Source organism: Aaosphaeria arxii (assembly GCF_010015735.1).
Source record: "Aaosphaeria arxii CBS 175.79 unplaced genomic scaffold BU24scaffold_20, whole genome shotgun sequence".
NCBI lineage: Eukaryota > Fungi > Ascomycota > Dothideomycetes > Pleosporales > Aaosphaeria > Aaosphaeria arxii.
In genome coordinates, this window is record NW_022983493.1 from 9,940 (window position 1) to 25,592 (window position 15,653).

The window sequence follows — 15,653 nt, forward strand, 5'->3', positions numbered from 1 at the left end:
GCAAGAAGAAACTGGGAGCGGACCATCCTTCCACGCTGAGCAGCATGGGTAATCTGGCGTCGACTCTTCGGAATCAAGGGCGGTGGGATGCAGCAGAGGAGCTGGAGGTGCAGGTCATGGAGACGAGCAAGAAGAAACTGGGAGCAAACCATCCAGACACGCTGACCAGCATGGCTAATCTTGCTTGGACATGGAAAAGCTTAGAGAGAAGTGCTGAAGCTATAGGCTTGCTGCAGGAGTGCGTTCATCTTCGATGTCAGACTCTTCGAGCAGGGCATCCTGATCTGGTATTTTCTCAGGAAACCTTAGCTGAATGGGAAGCAGAGCAAGCAGGTAGAAGTCTTGCGATAAGTTCATAATTCTGCTTCATCTTATACGCACTTATTACCTTCTTAAGCGTGCGCTTACTATGGAATTATTAGAAATGTACTTGACAGCAGTCGAGGAAGTTGCAAGATTAGCACGAGTCATGTTGATACTTGCAAAGCTAAGATCTTAATACTAATGCACCAGTCATTCGCTCTGCAGACAAGGGATATCCTTGCGCGACGAAGATCTGATAAAATCTCGGAACGTGCCAAAGGTGAGACCGGTTTTGCAGGGTACTGTATCCTGTTTGTCCTGTTTGCAACTTTGCAACGTAAGTTATGTTCCTTAAACAGCTGACATAGCAAACACGCTAGCTATAAACAGTAACTGCTTCGCTCCCAAGTACTACGCGCGGTGGCAATTCTGCACAAATCTCTGTGCTGCACTAGAAGTAGAGCTGGTAGTGACGTCTAAGTGGCTGGAGTATAATTAGAAGCCTAGAAACGCTGAAATAGGACGTATTGGGGCTGCACAAGCAGCAGGATGACACTGCTTTCGGAAAGTCCTTTCTAGTTCGCAAATGTGGACCTGCTGGAAGGAAGGCGAGAGGGCAACAATGCAAAGGTAATTTTGGAATAGGAACAGTACGTTGCATAGAGCAGAAGCTATAATACCTGTGGCATATTACAAATAGTTTAACATTAATGCATATCTGAGATAGCAAGCCAGCCAAGTCAAAGTACCCCTTGAACTTTTCGGCACGGAGGGTTTTTCGTTACTCAGGGACGGACGTTAGGAAGGCTTCTGTTGCAATAAACCAGAAGCACTAAGATTTTTAGAGGGGCTCTTACTTAAGAATGGACTTATTCCGCCACAACAGGAGGGGAAAATACTAAGTAACTAGAAGAAGGAGATTCAGGAGGAAATTCTAGTTAAGGTTGCGAGGCACCCAAAGTAATTCTCAGATTGCGATTATTGCCTTTCCTAACCAGCTCACCTGCATATAGCGTTTCACCATCTTGCTCTTGAACTCTGCGATCAGTATAGCAGGATCAATCCTGACGAAGCTAAGTTGGACTCAAATATTGTGGCACAGTAGGATGAAGCTATTAAGAGATCACTTTTAAACCCAAGGCAAATCATCGATAGCTAGATGAGGCCTATCAGTAATGGCGAATATCTACCTATTTTACTATTCCTCGAATGCGGTTCGTGCCTATGATGTTCCCCACTTTTGAGGCGATATTGTCAACAGTATCATATGGATATTGATCAATCAGGGGTACGTTGAAGTGTTGAGATGATTTTTATTCAAACCAAACTCCATGCCTAAAAATCACGAAAGGAGTGGAAGGCTCATATTCGTACCACATTCTTCTACAAATTTGATACGAGTGGGAAGAGGTAACGTACATGAAGGCGTGGACCTCTTCTACGAGCGTACGTGGATCGATCAGGTTGAGGCGTAGAGTCTCTACGTTTGTGGGATGTGATATGCTATAGGTACGGATATTAGAGAATCGACCACCCGAAACCAGTTGATCCTAAACAACCTCAGATCAACTACGCCAACCCACTCCACGTGCTCAGCTTGATGAAGCAGGTTGGACCTCCGCATAAGACACGATGGGGACGGCCGAAGTCGTGCACAACAGCAGGCGCCCAGAACGGGATGCACTCCAGCGCATCAGATTAGATTTGGAGTGGTTGCTAAATTTGAGACCTGGAACATCAATAGGATCTCTATTTCGGTCCATTTCGAGTCAGCTTTCGACCGCAGTGCCCCCCCGAGCGTCGAGACTCTGGGAACTGGGTGTTCTTGCCTCATGCCGATACACTGGAGACCATCCCTTGCAATTTCGTCGTACGAAGTTCGTCGACAACCTCTACATCCACGCCCTCGGCCTGATCAAATGAGCAGTATCTGTTCACAGCAAGCCAAATCCGCTATCAGGACGGCATATAATCGAGCAAGCGCGTCAGCATGAGCTACCTCCAACGCCTGCAGTCGGAGATCCAATCTCGATATCTAATTTACAGATGGCAAAGAAGGACATCGAAGAAGACGGCAGTTTTGCATAGGTGGATGATACAGTAATTAGGTCAGATGATTCATAGGCAAGATGTTCTTTTCTTTAGATACGATAATGTTTAGAACTGTCTCAAATGTTCACAAGTCCAATTTTGCAGGCACCAACTTTATGGTGTTAATAAGCAATTTGTTCTATATAAATGGGCGCGTCCAAGTCTTGTTGGCCCAAGCATGATTCTATCTACCATCCTATACGCCACCGCTGGTGCTACCTCCATTAGTTCAGTAAGTCCTAAGACTGCCAGAGAGTTTCTTCCACTGATATCTGAATAGGTCACTCTGTGCAGTGAAAGAGATCTTGGAGGTTCTTGCTCCCGTGCGGGCATGAGTTCGAATGAGTGTTTTGAATTAGACATACTTGCTGGCGACATCAAATATGCATCTATCCAGCCTGATCCTAATACAAGATGCAACGTGTACAGGTAAAAGACTTGCAACATGTAACAGTCCCAAGACTAACATTTAGTGAGTGGTACTGAATGCGTCAAGTTTGACCCCTACGATACTGGGAAAGGTGGCATAGATTATGAATGGGCCTCAGCGAACAATGAGTCCATCAATATAGACTTTCAGCCACAGGCTATCTGTTGCAGGGACTATGATCCAAGCGAGAATCCACGGGATCCAAACTGTATATACAGCTCCGACATCAAGACTATACTACTAAGCTCCAACTGATAAATTGTCCTTTGTTTCTTCAATATATGGACTATCTTCCAGTGCATTGTTGTGTTCTTGTGCATTGTTGTGTTCTTGTGCATTGTTGTATTCGTGTATAGTAACCCATTTTGACGATCCATTTGGAAGTTGAATTTGGCATACCTCAAATTTGGCCACCAATTTACATTGTTTAAGCAAACTTGCACTGACCGTTTCCACTTTGAACTCCACTTGCTTTTCCTTGTTGTCACTCTGCTCTTCTTTGTTGTCACTCTGCTCTTCCTTGTTGTCACTCTGCTCTTCCTTGTTGTCACCCTGCTCTTCCTTGTTGTCACTTATCGAACATTTGGGGCAAGGTACGTCTTTATCTGAGGTGCACACCACTCGCGGATGTATTTTGCAAATGGATTGGTGTATTTGTGCCCCCCTTTTGAAGTCATGAGTACACTGCTGGCAGAATGATTCGTGGAACTCCATCTGTCCGAAGTAAATATCATTAGACTTGTGGATCTCTTTCATGGCATTAATATCCATAATAGACATTTCTGCAAACCCTTCGATTCGATCCTCTTCCGAGATATGGTCCAAGCACTCATTGAGCGGCTCAAGCCTGATGAAAGGTAATAGTGCTTTAAGCCAGTGCTCATCTTTCGGTGCATTTGCTTTGAACACGTCTAGAATAACTGTGAGGTTTGCCATGGTGGCCAGTAACGTAGTGAGCTGGACACGAAATATTTATAAGCTTCGGAGGGCCGGTTCAAAAGCTGAGGCGCCTCGAGACTATAAGTACCATGCATCTTTCGACCCTAGTGACATTTATGGACGAATTTATTCGTAGTATTGTCCGATGGGTTCTATTGCTATTTATTGGGGTGTTTGTCATTGTGCGTTTCTACGTCTCTCTTCTGAAGAAAATGCTTCGTTCCCCGGAGCCGTGAAGCCGGAAAGCGCAGCGAATCATAGGTTTGGTCCAGCTACGCCGCTCCGACTGTGCCGACAGTTTTGTGAGATAAAGTTGATTCGCCCACTCTGCTACCCTTACGGCATCCTCAACATGGATTCACCACCAACCCTTCTTACTCTGCCTACCGAGGTGCGCCTTCTCGTGTACGAATATTTGTTGTCTCCAGCGCGTTACATCAGTATTGGCAATTCCAACGATGCATTTGTGTATGTCAGCATTCTTAGGGTTTGCAAACAGGTGTATTACGAAGCATGCCCAATTCTATACTCCAACGAACTAAGGTTCGCGGCACCGCCTCACCTGGACCAGTTCCTAGGCGCGATTGATTGCATCGAGAAGTCCGACCGCGCTCGCGCGCAAAAGATGACATTGCTTATATCGCACTGTACCTGCGAACTTCCGTTAATGGAGCACGAGCGAAGCGATGCAACTTTTTTCATCCCAGCATTTTGTATCTTGCGCTCAATAACGATCAAGACGCGATGCGGCATATGCGAACTAAAAGAGACCAACAACGCCATCCAGCTTCTGGCCGCCGATGAAAGAATACGGCAGCATTACGACAAAGGCCTTGTCTCCGGGGCATCAATCAGCTGGAACGGCAACTTTGGAAACGTTCAATATCGTACGACCCAGCACCATATCCAATGGGGTCAAAATTTCGCAATAGAAGGAGGAGATGTACGCTATCGTCAAACAAGTTCCAAACTCACGACGCTCCCTGATTTTATCTTGTCACGTATCTTGGAGCTTGTGATTGGGCCCGCACGGGAAATTCAGATTCCGGGAGCGCAGAGAAACGCCCAATCCGTGTGGATACCAAGGGGCTTGCAAGCTCATAGGATTCTGTTCGACGCTGCACAGTATCTTTTCTTCTCACAAAGTTCCATATTGGTGGATCTGGGCTGCTATCAAGAAACAAATAAGGCTAATGAGATTGTCAACATCAACCACGACCGGCTACAGGAGATCTTGCGCCAATTTTCTCGACGAGGCCTGAGAAAGATTATTTTTTCCCTCCATATTCCCACGTACCTGCTCGAAAACGTTCGGATACCAGCCGAGCCGTTTCTCTTCTACATGGAATGGGGACTCTCCGTGAAGGTGAGAATCTCAGGCCTAGATGCCGTCTGCACCACAACTGGAGCAGAAATTCAGGAAAACATCTCGGCGTTACGGGCAAGAAATATGTGTCCAATGGTATCTCCAACACCCCTAGATCGAGGATTAGGCCTGGGATATGAGGCCGTAATTGATGGCCATGGAGCAGCTCGAAATATAGTGGAGGCTCCAGGGACTTCATCTCTTCTTTTCGACTTTCGGACAGCAAGAGTACGTCATCGCGTCACGAAGTTTCCGGATTTGTGTTATAAAGGCTGTGTTAAATGCGGAGTAGGTAGTTAGATTCGTGAGATACCTCATTTACTGTATGATCAAAGTCTATATCTATGTGTCTACCTTGCTCGTCAAGTGACCGATCACAAAGGAACCACGAAACGTGTCTCTATTCGATAAATGAGCCCGCCCGAGTGCTGATATTTGCAAAGTGACACCTCTTCGTTGGTTGCACCAAGTTGAGAATAGTGACTGCCAAGCATTGGTATATAAAGCATCGGGTTTTGAATTTTCACTCGGCAGACCCAGAATGAATCTTCTCAACCTTGTCGGCCTCGCGCGGGTTGTAGCTGGGGCGTATCTAGAAGTCACCGAACTTCCTACCAATGGAAGCGTCTTTACTATTCGACTTATGCCAACGGGTACTCTGAGTAACTCCACAATCACCGACGTACCTCCAAAATGGGCCAATGTAACCAACATAACCACAATCCCTCCTTCTCCATCGGAAACTTTGGATAATATTTCACAAGGGTCACGTTATGGTCTGGATGCATTATGTCTTGTTCTGATTCTCATGTATTTGTAGCTAGATCAAGTAGACAATTCGATCTGTCCACAAAGACCGATTTGAGGTCCCAGACAATTCTCTTGCTGAAGTTCAGCAGGAACACCAAGATCGCACTTATCTGCAATAGATTCAGCCTGCAAGTGAAAAATTGAACACTCTTCTATTCTTCCGGACCGACTTGTGCAGCTGTGTATGGCATCGCGCAAGGTATGACCTTTCCAACCGTTGAGAAAATCTCCATGATAACTACTTCCTTTGGATTCTTAGATTGAGATTGACAAGTTTATGCCTTCAACGTACCTGTCTCGTCACCATTGCTCAGCAAGAACCTTCCCTTTGAAGTTCTAAACCTTGCGGTGTCCCAGATTGTTTCATAATATAGCGATGGAACTCGTAGCATAAACCCATCGGGGCATTCGCCTTCCATGAGTAGATCGGGATACTTGAGATGCTCTTTATGATTAAAAGAGTCAACTCTACCGTCCCAACAAGATGGAAACATTAACTCAAGACGAAGTCCATCTGGGCACTCGTCGATAAAGGCCTTGTCGGGCAATGTGTGGCGCTCAAGTGCACCTTCTTGAGCTCCACCATAGTTTAGGCAATTGAACCCTAAGGCTCTCTGCTCTAATTCATCTTGCTGTTTCTCATTGAACCCCCAGAGCGACCGCGGTGGGTCAGTGACTGGAATTGTAGATGTCCGTCTCTTTGAGTCTCCCGCTACCATGCGAAACCCATCAGGAAATTCTCGGATCTTTTGTCCAAAAAGGAAGTAATAGCTTCTCAGTAAGCAGATGAATTGAAATGATCGGGTACTTACATGGTCATTCCATTGGTTTGGGGAACAATCTCAGTCGTCTTATTCGGATATTCAAACATCAAGGGTGGGGTCCAGTACACAGACATATCTTGCCTCACTGCACAGGTCGTGCAATTTGATTTGATAAGATCGCTGTACGAGGCATTGAAGTGTAAGCCTAAATTGGCATTAGCATTTGGTACAAGTCTAAATGTGGGTACGGACCGTTAGCACCATGAAGGACATGAGCATGCTCTGATGGCTTGCCGGGGGAAACAATGGGATCTATCCTGTATACGCCGAGGCGGCTGTAGCAAGGAAGTCTCCAGAAAGCAAAAGTACATTGAAGGAGCGAGGTCAGAAGTAGCTTTACAAGATACATATTGCAGTCGTACTGTGTAATTGCGGCTGTGTCGCCCTATATACTGTCACTCTCCGAGCCATGCGCAACATTTGGAGCGACAAAGATGTCCCCAAATGAGAACGTTTTCATCATTTGGGCAACAGAAGTTCTAGCTTAGCTAGCCGACTGTTGAAGTCATCTTCATCACTGCTGTAGTTTGGCTCGGCGATACTTCTGCTTGCATATCTATCATTATGTTTCGCCCGATTCTTACGACGACGACGACGACGATGTGAGTCCACGTAGTTGCTAGTCTGGTTGATTGAGTCACAATCGGAGGGATCATCCTTGTCAAACACTTCCATCTCAAGCTTGTGCAGGCGCTCATCATACCCGATACTTTTCATTCGTGGCTTAGGAGCCTCGCCAATACTTTCAAGATAATTATCAATGGCGTCTTCGCCTTCGGATCGAGACTTGACTTTGATGAAGGCTGTTTTGTTAAGGAGTACCTTCTCTCCATTGGTACGTTGGACCTGAATGACCATAAAACGGAGGTGATCAGGGTTGTCTCTAGCAAACTTGCGCGCAATCCCCAACACTTTTTGAAATGTACACGCGTCATCCTCGTTATACGATTTTTCAATGCCATTGATGCGTTCTTTCTTTTCTGAAGTCATGTATTCGTCAATTGCGTCCCGGGTTATTGTACTCGGGTGTGCGATTGCGATTGAATTCAAGCCGTCTGTTTGCTCAACAATGAACTCTGTTGGAATCTCGACTGCGACAGGTTGGCCATTTTCCAATCTTGCGGATGATACTACCCTGGATCTGTGGCCGATTATCTTTTTCCATGTGATCAGATCTCCAAGCTGCGAGTTCGATTTGGGCTCGTCAATGTCCATGGCATCTGGATCGCGCGTTGAATCCGTCTTCTTTTTCGATGACGCATGTGACTTGCTGGAAGAATTCTTCTTAGGTTGACTCGGGGATTGGGGGATTGTGAAAGTCCATGTCATAGGGAGTTCGCACTGGCACAAATGATTTCTCACTTTCTCTTTCAACGTCTCGAGTTCCTTTCGCGCGTCTTTCTGTTTGTCGGGATCTTTATCGGATCCAATAGTGGTTACCAACTTCTGACGTTCTCGGCTCGTTTTCAATAAAAAGTTTGTTGGAAGAAGGTACTTGCTGAAGAAAACGTCGTCGGCTATGTTTTGCCGATATATCGACTCATTGATTTGGTTACATTCCTTGGCAAGCTCTTCATTTCCGTCTAATAATCCTTCGACCGCTGCTCTGGCCTTGTTGATTATATCTTGCATTTTATCACTCATTTTGCTTTCATCATCGGAGTCGTCAGCGTCTTCTGATCCCCATGCTCCAGGTGCAAAACTTTCACCCAGGTCCCCTTGTTTTGGCGCGCCAGTCTTCCGCCTCTTTTCATCATATTCTCTCCGTTTGTTTGGATCCGAAAGAACATCGGACGCGTTTTTGACCCCTGAGCACAAGTAAGAACACTTTATAGAAACCTATCATTCAATTGAATTTACTTGTCAAAGCCGCATCAGCGTCTTTATCTGGATTTTTATCGGAATGTGTAAGCATCAATAGCTTCTTGCCCTGTGTCCGGATCTCATCAAGAGATGCATCTGGTTTTACACCAAGGATCTCATAATAATCATCTTCCTTCCAGGTGTGTATTCTAGTGACTGCATCTCTTTGCGGTTTTTGGAGGGGCCTTTTATCACTCATTCTATCTGCAATGCGGATTGTATGATAATGTAGATTAAGCAGTAGTCGCAGGAGTCGCACTGTTATTTATAGTTCACAAGGCGTTACGATGGGGTACGTTTACGAGGCAGGCAATTATATTGGGCGGCAAATTTACATGGAACTTGTACTACATGCAAAACTAGCTAAGACCCTTTTGGCAATTCTAAACCCTGCTTCTGAATCGGCCAGGCCGGGTTGCAATTCGCGTGGCACGTATCGTAAAGTGAATATTGAAGAGTCGGCGGTTTTGGAACGATTGTAGTAGACGAATCTCGTTGCTGATCTTTTCGCTTCGGGGTAAAGTCCTGCGGAGATTTGAAGATTGGAGTCGGGTACAACCGTTTCTACTATTGTCAGACATACGGTAGGTTCAAGTAAGAAAAGCTGACCAAATCTTCCCGTGAAGGTGGAAAACTCTCCTCATCTGGGTGAGAGTTGTATATCACCAACGGCTGTCCTTTACGTTGAACCAAGACAAAGACCTTAACATCATACTGCTCATGAATTTCATTCCCCCGGCGGATGTAATTGTTTTTCCGTTTCCTGAATGACTCCTGGTTGAGCCTTGAGGAAGTCATCTTTGTTAGTCTGAAAAAGGGTGGCACTCCCGGCAGCTTTATACCTTGTCACGCCCATGTGAATCGGCCTACAAAACGTAGCAATCGGGCTCCTTGTGCATGCAGCCACCATGATGAGCACAACAGATTGGTACATTATCATAGTGGGGGGGGCTGCCACTCTTGTGTTAATCATCTTGCTGCTCTTATTTTGTTTGCAAGATATCACGCCGCGCATTACATACATTCTCCTCAAGTACATCGTCTACAATGACATCCGCTTCTTTCGACAGTCATGGATCCGATTCTTGCGACAATTCTTTCCACAATCGTGGATTCAATTCTTTCAATCCCGAATTCGATTGCCCGATGCTATCCTGTGGTCGACATGCATAACGGCAAATATAATCTGCTTAGCATGGAATTTCGATACAGTTGAGGGTTTAGGTACCCGTTCTGCATCGTTACTGGCTACCAACTTCATTCTACTCCAGCCGGGAGCTAGCATAGCCTCCGATCTTTTCCGCATCTCTTTACATACATATCACAGTGTGCATCGTATTGTGGGTATCATCACGTGCTTAGAAGGCGTTTTACACGCCACTGTAGCATTTACAACTTCTCCACGACGACAAGACGTGTATGGTTGGGCTGGAGTAGCAGTAGGTGCGTTAGCATCTTGAGTCTAACTATGGCTAATGACGAAAGGCCTTGACATGCCTTGGAATTGCAGTCCTCGTTTCATTTCCACCACTGCGACGGAAGGCATATGAACTCTTTCGAGGCTTACATCTCCTCACGTCCGCCATGATAGGTCTATCACTCTGGCTTCATATCGCTGAACCGACTATTGTAGAAAGGATACAGATCATTGCTGCAACAGTGCTATGGGGAGCGACACATCTATATCGAATTGGCAATTTAATGTATCGAAACACCCCGTGGAGTTCGAATCGAACTACTATAGGCATCGTACCGTTTGGTAAGTCACTGCAAGTCAATATCAAGCCCGGTAAATACTGGAAAGTTAAACCGGGCCAATATGTCTATCTCACCATTCCATCGCTGAGCTTCACTTCGCGTATCCAGCGTCACCCGTTCATGGTGACGCCATCAAATGACTCGGACTCATTGGACATTGTAATCCAGCCACAGAATGGCTTTACGAAAAGATTATGTAACTCATCCAGCATTCCAAAGGCATGGATTGAGGGGCCGTACGGTCTTCCGTATTCCCTGCATGACTTTGGGACGGTGGTTATGTTTGCAAGTGGTATTGGGATTTCAGGGCATCTTCTATATCTACAGCAGCTATGCAACGACTACCAGGAGTACCGCATAAAGACAAGGGAGGTGCGTGTAATCTGGATTGCCGACAATCCGCATCAAGTAGAGTTGGTAAAATCTTATATGGATCCGATCCTCATACAAGATAGAGATGGAAAGATTCAAATGGAAGACGAACCCGCGAATGAAAAACTGAAATCAGACAACCAAGCTGGAGTGTATGGTCTTGCAGGCCACCACCCAGGTACCCTACCCGTTTCAAAGGGTGAAGAGGTAAGATCAATTCTAGGAGCGAGCTTTTGTACTGACGACATGTAAGATCATACATGTAGATGTTTATCTTGACGAGTACGAAAATGTGCAGCCTCGTCGCGGAACAAGATTGGCTCTAATCCGAGGAAAGCCGGACATCAGAGAGTGGGTCCGGGATGTGGTGAGTTCAAGGACTGGGAAGATCATCATATCCAGTGAGTTTAAAATGGGACATGGAAGCATTCATCTCCTAATGTTACAAGCCTGCGTCTCCCCATTACTCGGGAACGACATCCGCCAAGCCGTCAGGCAGTATATGCGTAAAGATGTAAGACTCGTTGAGTTGGACTTTCAGCCTGCAAACCACGGCTTCATTGATGAAGGACAAGACGATGGTCCGCGAGTCGGCGAAAAACCTGGGTAGCTAGAGATTTTCGATGTCATACCGCTCCATTTCGGTGTGAATGTTAACAGTCGAAACGTAATTCTGTAGTGTAACTTTTTGTTTCGCTTGGAGATTGTCCACCGCCGTGCAAATTGATCGTGAAATGTCCCTGATGTCGTTGAGAGAGATGTCAGCTATTAGGCTAATGATAGATTGATGAAGTAGCTCCTGCGATATTTGTGTCACTGTATCCCGGAAGACCTCCGCATGCCGGAAGCATTCCCGATAGAAGGTAATCTCTAATCTGAGGTATCCATTGATTCGAGACAAGGTCTCTATGTATTCCTCAGCGCTCTCGTGCCGTTTTGAGGACCACATTTGCAGCGGCTCCATATCCACAGCTGCGGTGCATCCCCCGTTTGATCTTACAAGTTGGTCAATATCATTGGCTTCCAGTGGCCGAAGACGTCGTCGTAAAAAAGCAGCTGCCATGTGCGGACCAAGAAATGACAGGTGGCAGATGTGATTTATATATGGCCCTTGGGTCCGCCCTTACTTGGCCGTAATGGCGGCGAATCACCGTGGTACGCTCTTCCCAACCGCAGAAGATTTTCAACATGTTTCCAGGCGCACTCATTCCGAAAGCAGGAAGTTTGCGAACGGTACTAAGCCACTTGATCTCGCACTAAAGCCAGCAACACCTTCCAACGCGACCTACCTCGAGCCTAAGAGAAGAAACCCAGAAGAGAGCGGATACAAGTGTATTATGATGATGAAAATTGATCCAAGGGAACAAAAGTACTGCCTGGCCCAGACAACTCAATTGGACGTGGTGATGATAAGAAGATGGCCCATGGATAGGAATCGTCTCTGCTTAGTACGGCCAAATCGTCGCATTCTGAATTTCATAGAGGCATTCGAGTACAACAATTCATTGTGGGTCGTGTATGATCGCCCTGGTAAATTCCTCCCGTGTGTCCTTAAATACACCACTATCGGCACTGGTGATATTCTTACCATTTCCCGGGAGGTAAAAAGGAATGACCTTATTCTCGCGCCTGTTGCTGATGCTGGCTAGATTCTACACGCTTTGCACGATCTAGCTCTTTCTGGTTTCGTCTTCCAGAGAATTGATCCATGGAGCATTTGCATTTCACCTTGCGATGGACGCATCAAACTAGGTAAGAACGGCGTTTTCTAACAGGACATGCTGCTTATTTTCCCCTCAGCTATAGACGATTTACAATACCAGAACAAAAGCCCATTAAATTCTAAACCATTTGGTGCGCTATTGAAGGAGATGATGAAGTTAGTAGATAGAACTGAGGTGAACAATGCACTGGAGGGCCTGATAAAGAAATGCACACATCACACTTTTGAGCAGCTACTAGAGGTAACAATTCGAACATCAGAGCTCGAAATAGCTACTGACCATACCAGGATGCCGCTCTACAAGACTTGCCTAGAGCTCGTTCTCTCGTACCGCATGCATTGGTCATTGAACGGGTGGTGTACCATGAAATAGATATTGGACATTTTGGTCCCGGAAGCGGCGTGTCCATATTAGACTTAGAGCAAGAGACACTTGAATCTAGATAGCTGTATTGATGACAAGTTCCTTATTCTTGCGCGTCCTTTTCCTTGGTCGGACAGTTTCTTCGTTGTTGAGCTCGACTGCTTTTGTAAGGTTGGCCAACTCCTCCTTCCCAGATTGAACCTTTTTCAGCAACTCTTCATTCTCTTTTTTCAGATCTCGAACCCACATCTGATACTTGATATTGTATTCGGAAACCCTCTGAAGTTCGGTCAAAATATCATCGTACTTGCCATCATCCAGCTTTTCCCTTGCCTGAAGCAGCACTCTGTTCGTAGCCGATTCCACAAGAAGCTGGCCAATGCTTTGGCCCTCGGGTCTTTTCCAGTCCTCGCCACGCAGTTTAGCTAGCTGAGATTGCAAATTCTCAATTACACATTCAGAGTTTTCGGTAATCTCATGCGCCTTCCGCTGAAGGGACGTGTTGTGCTCCTCCATCTGCTTGAACCTTTCATCATAATTTGTGGCAATGACCTTCGTTTCTTCCAACTGGCTCAAGGCATCCTTCAGGCGTTGATTCAGGTGCTCATTGGTGCGTTTTTCGTGCTCCAGTTCGATCTGGATTTTCTCGATTTCATGCCGGGATTTTCCTCTTTCGGTCTCAACAGCCGCATTCGCCTGGCAGACATTCACGCGCAGATGCAAGATCTGGCTGGAGAGTTCTTGGATCATTGGCCAGCATCCGACATGGAAGTTCTATTGATGTTAATGTCAACTGTTAGACATGTTCAGCACGTACATGTGGGCCCTCTGTAGAGGCAGAAGCTCCCGCTTGAACTGTATGATTCATGTTGCTTGGTGTATACTTGCTTGAAAGGGAGAGCTACTACTATCTCTATATAGCCCTCCCCTGTCCAGAGCAGGCAACCGTGTCTTTGCCCGGGTGATAGCGGGAGCACAGAATAGCTAACAGATTATTCACATCCGAATCTCCGGATCTTGGCTTAATCAGTTACTGAATGTAAACGGTACAGTAGTCAAATAGTGCGAAAAATTGGCAAAATCAAAACACAACATGGGTCATAGTTTCCTACAAATTCACGCCCTCCTGCTTTTGTCCCGTGTAGCCGCATGATTACTTGAGAAAGAACTTCTTTCATGTTGCGGCGGACGCTGGATGAACTTTTTCTTTGCACGTGCGGTTCGGAAGTCCGGAAGGACCTGGCGTTGCGTTTCATATTTTGTAGTCCCCAGCCCCATAAGCACTACTTATAGCCTACTAGAACTGTCCTGGAAGCCCAACACAACATGAATCCCACGTACGACGATCTCTATCTTCAATCCGATATGTCTCAGAACGATTTATTCGGCGGCGTGGCTCTCCCAACGATGCCCGGCGACTGGAACTTTGAATGGAACGAAGAGACTTACAACAACAATCCTTATCTGCCTTTAGGGCCGGCTGCTCCAGCAGCTCCACCGGAGAGCCCGCAGCAAGATCAGAAGAAAATCAATGAAATGATTCAGCAACTCGAGATCTTGAACTTGAGTATCATCGATCTGAAGAATACTCTTTGCAAACGGATTGAGGCGGTCGAGGCGGTGATGGTTGCAACTCAACAGTATGCAAGTCAATTGGTGCCCTGGTCCTTGGAACTTCATGAGAACTACAAAAAGATGCTAGGAGCCATTGAGCGGCAGGGATCAGAGCCTTCGAAGAGGAACAACCCATAGGTCATGCCTTTTTCTTTGTAACTATCTCTATATTTCGACCGACTTAGTTACAACAGTCTTTGTTCGTCGATTGAAATGTGACTTGCATCATGTAATGTTATCTGTGCGTGCATAGGCGAATATCCTCTACCATCCAGCCATCACGCCCAGCCAACAGCTACAAACGCCGCACAGATACTTGTGCACAGCCCATCGATCACTATCGTGCCGTATTGCGGCAATGCGGCGCTTAGGGCTCCGTACATCGCTATAAGTGAAGGAGCGTAGACAACAGAAACAACAGCATTGTCTGCCCGAAAACATGCGACTCGATGCGATCTGGCCAATGCTTGTGGTTCAGATTGAATCCTGCGCGGCCTCTCAACGTAGGTTGTGGAGAATACTTCCAGAACCTCGCTAACCCGCTTAGCGCGACTGACAGGATCAGGGGCACTGACCTCTGCGGCCTGGACGAATCAAACGTTTCCAACGACCGTTCGATGGCCAAACACCACAGCCATCACCAAGCCGCCAATCCCCTCCAGCATCGTCACTACGACAGTCGAAAGGACAACCACCCTTATGGCAACCGGGAGCACAATCGGCTCTATCCCTGATGACGTAAGATCAGCACAGTATTCCTCTACTACTCTTGGTCTGATCGCCGTGGCTTCGGCAGCTGGTGTCTTGTCTACCGTTGCTGGGATTTGCTTCATCGCTCAGTATTGCTGGCGACAGGCACATCAGAAGGCAACACAAGCATGTAGTCGCCAATCAAGCACACGGCTTCCCAAGGAACGGGCTGGTTCGATGCGTTCCCAGGGTCTGCATGCGATTCCAGAAGAGCCAGGAGGACGGGTGACGGCGCCCAGCGGCACTATACAAGACGATGGCTTCGTTGCAAATACCCTTCGGGATGGTCGAGGGCTCCGTATATTAATAACGTAATATATCAGAACTTAATGTCTTGTGGAGAAATGTTGGACCTAGAACAACGTTTCAATGTAGAATCCGGCAAATAATTAATGAAACGAGATCTTTTGATTTTGACGAGCTTGCGGTACTATTGTGATCGGAAC

At 46.4% G+C, this 15,653-nt stretch overlaps 11 protein-coding genes across 11 annotated transcripts in view; 6 read left to right on the plus strand and 5 right to left on the minus strand.

Moving 5' to 3' along the window:
- The window catches only part of BU24DRAFT_403333 (putative kinesin), a gene marked incomplete at its 3' end in the record, with an annotated part of 3,239 nt that extends 2,880 nt beyond the window's left edge, over positions 1 to 359 (plus strand). Inside the window, exon 5 of the mRNA XM_033525567.1 lies at positions 9 to 359. Within this exon, the coding sequence (XP_033376667.1) occupies positions 9 to 359 (351 nt within the window). The remainder of the gene's footprint in view (positions 1 to 8) is intronic.
- A 2,739-nt stretch (positions 360 to 3,098) lies between these two features.
- Positions 3,099 to 3,760, minus strand: BU24DRAFT_415966 (uncharacterized protein; the record flags this gene model as incomplete). Its single annotated transcript, XM_033526339.1, has 2 exons — positions 3,099 to 3,110; positions 3,224 to 3,760. 2 exons carry the CDS (start codon positions 3,758 to 3,760, stop codon positions 3,099 to 3,101), a joined length of 549 nt encoding a protein of 182 aa, XP_033376668.1.
- Positions 3,761 to 4,115: 355 nt separating this feature from the next.
- BU24DRAFT_456368 (uncharacterized protein) lies at positions 4,116 to 5,499 on the plus strand (the record flags this gene model as incomplete). Its single annotated transcript, XM_033531432.1, has 2 exons — positions 4,116 to 5,357; positions 5,422 to 5,499. 2 exons carry the CDS (start codon positions 4,116 to 4,118, stop codon positions 5,497 to 5,499), a joined length of 1,320 nt encoding a protein of 439 aa, XP_033376669.1.
- A 455-nt stretch (positions 5,500 to 5,954) lies between these two features.
- On the minus strand, positions 5,955 to 7,112 carry BU24DRAFT_360606 (uncharacterized protein; the record flags this gene model as incomplete). The annotated part of the gene is made up of 4 exons (XM_033524113.1): positions 5,955 to 6,180; positions 6,228 to 6,710; positions 6,752 to 6,908; positions 6,956 to 7,112. The coding sequence occupies 4 exons, from the start codon at positions 7,110 to 7,112 to the stop codon at positions 5,955 to 5,957; spliced, it is 1,023 nt and encodes a 340-aa protein (XP_033376670.1).
- Positions 7,113 to 7,222: 110 nt separating this feature from the next.
- BU24DRAFT_469022 (DnaJ-domain-containing protein) lies at positions 7,223 to 8,825 on the minus strand (the record flags this gene model as incomplete). Its single annotated transcript, XM_033532572.1, has 2 exons — positions 7,223 to 8,571; positions 8,624 to 8,825. The coding sequence occupies 2 exons, from the start codon at positions 8,823 to 8,825 to the stop codon at positions 7,223 to 7,225; spliced, it is 1,551 nt and encodes a 516-aa protein (XP_033376671.1).
- Positions 8,826 to 10,123: 1,298 nt separating this feature from the next.
- Positions 10,124 to 10,789, plus strand: BU24DRAFT_324090 (uncharacterized protein; the record flags this gene model as incomplete). The annotated part of the gene is made up of 1 exon (XM_033522961.1): positions 10,124 to 10,789. A coding segment is annotated over one exon (666 nt), but the record flags the coding sequence as incomplete, so codon positions are not given.
- Positions 10,790 to 11,417: 628 nt separating this feature from the next.
- On the minus strand, positions 11,418 to 11,795 carry BU24DRAFT_328654 (uncharacterized protein; the record flags this gene model as incomplete). The annotated part of the gene is made up of 1 exon (XM_033523007.1): positions 11,418 to 11,795. A coding segment is annotated over one exon (378 nt), but the record flags the coding sequence as incomplete, so codon positions are not given.
- Positions 11,796 to 11,892: 97 nt separating this feature from the next.
- Positions 11,893 to 12,405, plus strand: BU24DRAFT_415970 (uncharacterized protein; the record flags this gene model as incomplete). The annotated part of the gene is made up of 1 exon (XM_033526340.1): positions 11,893 to 12,405. The coding sequence occupies one exon, from the start codon at positions 11,893 to 11,895 to the stop codon at positions 12,403 to 12,405; it is 513 nt and encodes a 170-aa protein (XP_033376674.1).
- A 513-nt stretch (positions 12,406 to 12,918) lies between these two features.
- On the minus strand, positions 12,919 to 13,711 carry BU24DRAFT_498030 (uncharacterized protein; the record flags this gene model as incomplete). Its single annotated transcript, XM_033534321.1, has 2 exons — positions 12,919 to 13,617; positions 13,661 to 13,711. The coding sequence occupies 2 exons, from the start codon at positions 13,709 to 13,711 to the stop codon at positions 12,919 to 12,921; spliced, it is 750 nt and encodes a 249-aa protein (XP_033376675.1).
- Positions 13,712 to 14,169: 458 nt separating this feature from the next.
- On the plus strand, positions 14,170 to 14,595 carry BU24DRAFT_456370 (uncharacterized protein; the record flags this gene model as incomplete). The annotated part of the gene is made up of 1 exon (XM_033531433.1): positions 14,170 to 14,595. One exon carries the CDS (start codon positions 14,170 to 14,172, stop codon positions 14,593 to 14,595), a length of 426 nt encoding a protein of 141 aa, XP_033376676.1.
- Positions 14,596 to 14,767: 172 nt separating this feature from the next.
- On the plus strand, positions 14,768 to 15,590 carry BU24DRAFT_456371 (uncharacterized protein). The gene is made up of 2 exons (XM_033531434.1): positions 14,768 to 14,960; positions 15,005 to 15,590. The coding sequence occupies exons 1-2, from the start codon at positions 14,897 to 14,899 to the stop codon at positions 15,520 to 15,522; spliced, it is 582 nt and encodes a 193-aa protein (XP_033376677.1). The 5' UTR covers positions 14,768 to 14,896; the 3' UTR covers positions 15,523 to 15,590.
- Positions 15,591 to 15,653: the final 63 nt, after the last annotated feature.